Genomic DNA, 7,582 nt, shown 5'->3' with positions numbered 1-7,582 from the left:
ATGTGTGGTTAGAAATACGGCATACATTAAAATGCAAGAATAATAATAGGTAATTTTTTAAAACACTTTGAGATTAATCACGGCATGTCCCACCGCAGAACTTATATGAATTATATAAAGTAATAAGTTTGACAGATATGAACTACTGACCTTTATAGCCTTATGTAATGTTAAATGGCTGTAACTGTTAGCAAACGTTATAAAGTGGTACTCTTTTGTTATGTCTATCCTGACCCATCAAACCCTAAATTCTGGGGAATTAACCAAGAATTAATGTTTATTCATAAAATCTTGTCGATCAGGTTAGGCGTGCCTCAGGGCTTCGTCCTGGGACATTTTACAGACGCTCCCTTGGACACACCTGTTTGATGTTTTTCCGATAATCATTGCCTAAAATAACCACACCCCCCAGGTCAAACTGTATAAAAAGGTCCTTGGCTCTCCAAAACCATTAAGCAGCTGTCAGAAGTGTCCAGCAAAGAGCAAGCAAAAGGAACGGAAACCATGACTCAGGTTATGCAGTCTTTTTCACGCAAGAGCCTGTCCGGCTCCAGCTCTCGTCCCTTCTCCTCGCTCTCGCTCGGCGGTGGATACTCTAGGCGCATCGCCGTCGGTCATGCGCCAAGTGTCTACGCAGGTGCAGGGGGCTCCAGCGTGCGCGTCTCTTACGCTCAGAGTAGCAAGAGCGGTTTCGACCTGGCCAGCGCGCTCGGCGGCGGTGACAATGGCTTCGGTGCGGCTTTCAACGAGAAGACCACCATGCAGAACCTCAACGACCGTCTGGCGAGCTACTTGGAGAAGGTGCGCTCCCTGGAGAAAGCCAACGCGCAGCTGGAGTTCCAGATCCGGGAGTGGTACGAGAAGAGAACCCCCGTCTCCAGAGACTACAGCCACTATTACGTCACCATTGAAGATCTGCGCAAAAAAGTGAGTAACTGTACATTGCATAACTATAACATTGATGTGATTTGAAACGTGGAAATGGAAAATATTTCAATGAAAAGTGAACCACTCTACTTATGACCATAGTACTATAACCATTATATTTTATTGACGTAAAACAATACAAAATTAAAAGAGGATCCATCCTTGTAGACTGCATGTCTGTATTGGATAATAATGTCACCAGTGTTGGTGTGTGTGTGTGTGTGTGTGTGTGTGTGTATATATATATATATCTCTTGGCAACTGGCATAATATATATTCATATACATATATGAATGTTAAGGTCAGGAAGTTTCAATTCTTTATCTGTTTGTCTTTAGATCGCCGTCGCCAGCATGGACAATGCCAGAATCATCCTTCAGATTGACAACGCCAAACTGGCAGCTGAGGACTTCAGAGTCAAGTTAGTACAAGAAAAACCTTCACCTTCTAATTACATCATTTAAAACCTCTTTTCATGAAGTTTATATAACTTTGATATCACACTCCAGTCTAGTAATTAAGTAAAAAAAAAAAAAAAAAAAAAAACAGCTTAGTCTAGACCGGTAGACCATACCCAGCAAGGGTTTGCCCTCATTTTATTTGCTTTTTAATGTCACACCCTACAATTTAACCCTTGAGTTTTTTTAGATTCCTAACCTAATCATTGTTATTCTTGGCGGCTTCAGGTATGAGAATGAATTGGCGCTGCGTCAGTCCGTGGAGGCCGATATCGCCGGTCTGAGAAAGGTTCTGGACGAACTCACCATGACTCGCTCAGACCTTGAGATGCAGATTGAGGGTCTGAAGGAAGAGCTGGTCTACCTGAAGAAGAACCATGCAGAGGTGAGATCAAAAATGTTTTATGGGCTGGGAAAACCTGGTGCAGTGAAGCAAGATCATTAACAGATAATTCACCAAACCAATAATCTTCTACAATCAAGTGTAGCTTTAAAAATTAGGCACTGTTAGAAACACTAGTCGTGGAATTAAATGTTACCTGAAGCTATGCTTCAAGGTGCGGTCACATTAATCACACCAATAGGAATCCGTGCAATTGGGAATTTTGTTTGAAAGCTCATGTAAAATGTCAACCACTAGGGGACCTTTATTTGATCAAACTGCATAGTCAGACCCCTAACCATTACTTTCCGCTCAAATTCCAACTAGTTTTTAGTATAAATGTTAAAAAAGATATTTCCTGCTAGCTGCATCTAGAGGGAGTGATTTGCAACTATTTTATATCTTACAACATAAATTACCACTTTTCAGAACAAATCATTCTTTCTGAAAATGTGCAATTTACGAAAAGGTGCATAAGCTAACAGCTATATCATTGTTCTGTAGGAACTCGCAGCTCTTCGCGCTCAAATGTCCTCCAGCAGTGTAAACGTTGAGGTTGACGCTGCACCTCAGCAAGACATGGCCCGCATCATGGAGGAGATCCGACAGCAATATGAAGGCGTCATTGATAAGAACCGCAGAGATATGGAGTCCTGGTACAAGAGCAAAGTAAGTGTTTGTTTTTATTCTCGATGGCTAAAACATACTCAATCATGTGGACATTGACCGCAAATCTCTGTCCCAACAGTTCGACGAACTGAACAAGCAGGTAACCACCAGACAAGAAGACCTGACATTGTCCCGCAGTGAAATCAGTGATCTTAGGAGGACACTTCAGAGCCTGGAGATTGAACTGCAGTCACAGCTCAGCTTGGTAAAAGTCTTTCTTTCTCTTTGAATTTCATTTTGCAATAGCTGTCTCTAGAGGGAGCCAATTGCACAATTAATTATGCACCCTCACCGTTCTTCTACGTGTTATGATTTGACAGAAAGCAGCACTGGAAGGCACACTGGGAGAGACAGAGTCACGGTACAGCATCCAGCTCAGCCATTTGCAGGGCGTCATTAACAGCCTGGAGGCGGAGCTTTCTCAGGTGCGCATTGACATCGAAAGACAGGGCACCGAATACAAACTTCTCCTGGACATCAAGACCAGACTAGAGTTGGAGATTGCTGAGTACAGGAGACTTCTAGATGGAGAGGGCATTCAGTAAGTTTTTACAAATAAACTTTGTCTTTATAAAGATCACAAAAGTTGTACGATATTTATTTTAATTTTTTTGTTACAGGAAACAGACCGTCAAAGTTGTAGAGATTGTACCTCCTCCTCCCAAGCGTAAGTGTTTATAAAGGGTGTCCTTTTTTGGGTGGAAAAATTTTATTTTAGATATGAAAAAATTATACTACATGAATCAATTTAAATACAAATAAAATGTTGAAAATTAGATTCGTTTGTGTAGTTTTAACTTACAAATTTTCTTAATTTTTTTCCTCTCCAGACGAACCTGTGGTGACCAAGCGTGTTCGCACAGTAATCGAAGAGGTGGTTGATGGAAAGGTCGTTTCTCGAACAGAGGATGTGGACGTTGAGGTCGTGAAGAAGTAAAAACGACGGCAGTGAGATCCATAAAGTCGGCACGAATTTTCAGCCTCAGTACGGCTGATTAATTTATCCCTGTTCAACATCTCATGTGAAATGCAAAGAAAAAAATAAAAAGACAAGCTGCAAAATTAAATGTTTGTTCTTTCATTCCTGTACCAGTAGCAGGTCGACATTCATCAAAAACAACACTGAAAATAGTTTGAGCTATATTGTATTTGATTTGATGTGTGTCACAAGCACCAAAAGACGAGTCAGCTTAATTAAGCACAGTATCAAAAGGTATGCCAGTAAGATACAAAACAGCCTGTACAAAAGACGTACTCGCTCTCTCACATACACAACTGAGAGATATATAAACATGACATACAATTTCCTGTGTACTTTTCTGACATTTTAAAAACATACTAAAAAAAAAAAAAAAACACTGTTATCTTTTCATAACATGTTTAATATATAACATTGTATTTACAAGTATTTCACAAATGACACTATGTAGTTAAGAGCCCACCCCCCTCCACCCACACAGGTGTCCCTATTTGACAAAATGTTCAACATAAATAATTAAACAGCATATTTTTCCCCATCACACAATTACAGTATAAATTTTACAGTAGCACAGCTGACTACCACAGTCAGCTGCAAAGTGCTGTCCTTTCTTTCATTTGTTTTTGTTAAATATGTGATTGGTCCTTAATGCCAAATCATTTGTGCAATGGCGCCGCAAAACATTGAATGGGGGAAATGTTCATAAAGGCCATTTGCAAACAATTATGATGGTCCGGAGTGTCAAATTAAAAACATTTCGCTCAATAATTCTTATGTATCTTTCTCTTCAGGATGCAGTTAAATCTTGATCATAAAATTTTGCATTTGTGGTGAATAAAACATAAAATTTTGTAGGACTCCTCCTGTAATGACTCTCCAAGCCACTAGGGAATCTGCTACCACGTGTAATTACTCTCCCAACCATTGGTGGGCACTCCCTGCCCCTTAATGAGATAACTCTCCAAGCCACTAGGTGGCAGTAACAGCTGTGAACTCTTTAATTAAGACTGCTCATTAAGTTAATGTGTTCCACCTGTACTTTGACCTATTTAAGTTTGGCAGTGTTCAGTCTTGAGCCTACACAGTACATATTACCTGTGTTGTAGAACTGTTAAGTTTCATTTTCCAGTTGCCAATTGGACTACCTTCTGTTTTCTGCTGTAAAGCTGTAGCTGATATTTTGTTTATATTTGACTACTGAGATCAAGTAAAGACTGCCTGCCTTTGAGTTACCTGAGCCTTTGAGTTTGCCCTTCCTTCTGCACATGGGTCTTCTAATAAACTTGTTCCCAGTAGGCCAGAGGTAGAGAACTTGCTTTCACTGACAGGGAGACCCTGGTTTGAGACCCACCTCAGACACCTCATGCCAGTCCAGCGTGACAAATTTAAACTGGTATCTTCAAGGAGTGGAGCAGATACTTTTTCTCAACAAAAAGCACAAAACTATTCATAGGAGATGAACAACTAAAATCTGGAGGTAGTCTGTTTCTTACAGTAGAAGTTTTGAAAATTTGATCCTAAACATGGAAGATAATTGGTAATTTTTAATATGTGATATGTTACACTAACCAGAGAGGACGCTAGACTAAATCGTACATTAAACATTTCATTTGCGTCCATACTTATGCGGTTTCCGCCAACGAAGCTAATGAGAAATTCACAGCTTTATTTTATAAATAAAATGCTTCAAAGATCCGGCAAACATGAATGTGAAAGAAGAACAGCTGCCTGATGAATATTTAACAATACAAACACCAGCTGTTCCGTACTACACATAGTCTTGCAATAAATAGCGATTAGCTAAAGCGACACACCAATTAGCTTTAGAGGCAAACTGCTGTGAAATTTGGCAGCAAGAAACATTGTCACCATGGCCCACTTTGTCAACGCAGCTGGTGGCCTGTTAATTTCGCTTAATTTAAAGAGAACTGTAACACTACCATGGAAACTTTATCAAGTAACGAAAGTACTTTACAAAAGTCTAAGTACTTTACGAAAGACTATCTTTAAAGCGCCAGGGTTTAAACTAATTAAATGTGTATCGTTAAAAGCATTTTTGTTTGACGATAAAAAAAGAAAAAAAAGTATGTTAACAATTTTAACTTATGTTTTTAAACATAAACATTAAAACAATTACAGTCCCAGTTGGGAAAAGGGAAAAGAATGGGCCGAGCACCTGTTGCTTTCAAGTTAACTGTTAAAAATCCCCCATAACAAATAAAACACAAAACTTGCTCTCGTTAGTTGCGAGAGTTAATTCTGACATAGACTGTGGCTCATTTCAACATTATTAACAGTACCTAACTCATCAGTAACCTGATACTTTCATATATATATATATATATACGATCTCCTCACCGTAAACTTTCAGAATCGCTTCACAGACAAAACGGTACTGGCTCTGAAAACAAACAAAATGGATTTCAAGTGACTCGAATAAACAAAACTGCATTTACACATAAACGCAGATTTGCTTTAACATAATCTTTGACAGTCCGTTTTCCAAAATGAAAGTTTTGTTCAAAGTTTGTTGAAAGTTTGTAGCGTCGAATCTTAGATATTTTGAGATACTTAGAGATTACATAGCAAGTTAACTAAATTGTTCCTGTAGATAATAGTAGAACTCAAAAATGTTTTATGGGGAAAATATTAATAAACAAGGAAATGTATCTTTTGATTAGTTTGCAAAGTTTGTAGCATGGAATCTACAATTAGAGTCCTTCTGTATTAATCCACTGCTATAAATTGTTTTTGGAAAAAGCTTTTGAATTTAAATGCGCATCTACATACTAAACGTAACATTACTTGTCAATCAAACAGTCGCTTCCTACAGTATCTAAGTGGGCTGTTCTTGGCCAGAAGGAGCTGCAAGGTGGACTTGACTAAGCACAGGGGTCTGGATGATACAAAATGGCGCCGCCGAGTCTGGTCATCGTCCAGATTGCTCCGCTTAGATTATGTTTTTATTTACTTTTTTACCTACTTTTGCTTTCTCTTTTTACACACATAACCTCTGCACTGATCATTTACGACAAATAAACACTTTTGGACATTGGACACCGCTTCACTGACCTGTTCCAGGACACTTTATCCTCCAACCCATCGTTGCCATCTGAGATTCTCTGGAACGCTGAGATGAAAAATGGCCACCTGAAGAACCACCCGAGGCGACGGATCAAGAAACACTGCGGGAAATGCGCCGGGATATGCAACAGACTGAGGAAAAGAGCTCACAGTCCTCTTCTACCGAGCATTCTGCTCGTCAATGTCCAGTCTCTGTAAGATGGACGATCTTAGAGCCAGGATAAGTTTCCAACGGGACATTAGGGACTGTAACATCCTTTGTTTGTCTGAAACATGACTGACGCCCTTGGTCCCGGATGCTGCTGTAATGCCATATTTAACTTCTCTGTTTTACGAATGGACAGGACAGCCAAGGCCGGCAAATCCAAAGGTGGAGGATTGTGGACCCCAGGAATATCTCCACCCTGTCCTGCTCCTGCTCGCCTCATCTGGAACATTTATCCATTATCTGCCGCCCATTCTATCTGCCCCGGGAGTTTTCATCGATCATTATAACTGCTGTTTACATCCCACCATCCCACAGACACCGGTTTGGCTTTGTCTGAGCTTCACGATGCGCTCAGCGGTAAAATCAACAAACATCCTGACGCTGCTATTATCATCACTTGGGACTTTAACAAAGCCAACCTCAGGCAACTTGTGCATAATTTTTATCAATATGTATCCTGTACAAACAGAGGACTGAATACACTTGATCACTGCTACACTCAATTTAAGAATGCCTACAAAGCTCTCTCACCACCGGCTTTTGGCAAATCGGACCATGCCGCCATTTTCCTCACCCGGAATAGAAAACAAAGGCTTGTTCAAGATCCCCCGGTGCAGAGGGTGGTGACGCGATGGTCCACCCAATCAGAAGCCATGCTTCAGGCAGCTCTTGATGACGTAGACTGGGACATGTTTCGCGCAAGCTCATCTGTCATCAGCAAGTTCACGGATGTAGCATTAAGCTTTGTAAATATGCTAGCCGAACAAGTTACAGATACAATAACAATAAGGACCTTCTCAAATTAGAAACCGTGGGTGGACAGATCAATCCATGCAGCAGTAAACAAACGCACTGCTGCTTACAACGCCGGTCTT

General features: G+C 40.2%; 1 protein-coding gene across 1 annotated transcript; it reads left to right on the top strand.

Moving 5' to 3' along the window:
- Window positions 1-440: 440 nt before the first annotated feature.
- Window positions 441-3,503, top strand: LOC113080994 (keratin, type I cytoskeletal 19-like). The gene is made up of 8 exons (XM_026253064.1): window positions 441-927; window positions 1,266-1,348; window positions 1,614-1,770; window positions 2,272-2,436; window positions 2,516-2,641; window positions 2,757-2,977; window positions 3,057-3,103; window positions 3,267-3,503. Exons 1-8 carry the CDS (start codon window positions 505-507, stop codon window positions 3,371-3,373), a joined length of 1,329 nt encoding a protein of 442 aa, XP_026108849.1. The 5' UTR covers window positions 441-504; the 3' UTR covers window positions 3,374-3,503.
- Window positions 3,504-7,582: the final 4,079 nt, after the last annotated feature.

This window comes from Carassius auratus, unplaced genomic scaffold (genome assembly GCF_003368295.1).
Source record: "Carassius auratus strain Wakin unplaced genomic scaffold, ASM336829v1 scaf_tig00032695, whole genome shotgun sequence".
Taxonomy (NCBI): domain Eukaryota; kingdom Metazoa; phylum Chordata; class Actinopteri; order Cypriniformes; family Cyprinidae; genus Carassius; species Carassius auratus.
Note: the sequence above shows the minus strand (reverse complement) of the source record. Positions and strands in the feature narration are given on the sequence as shown.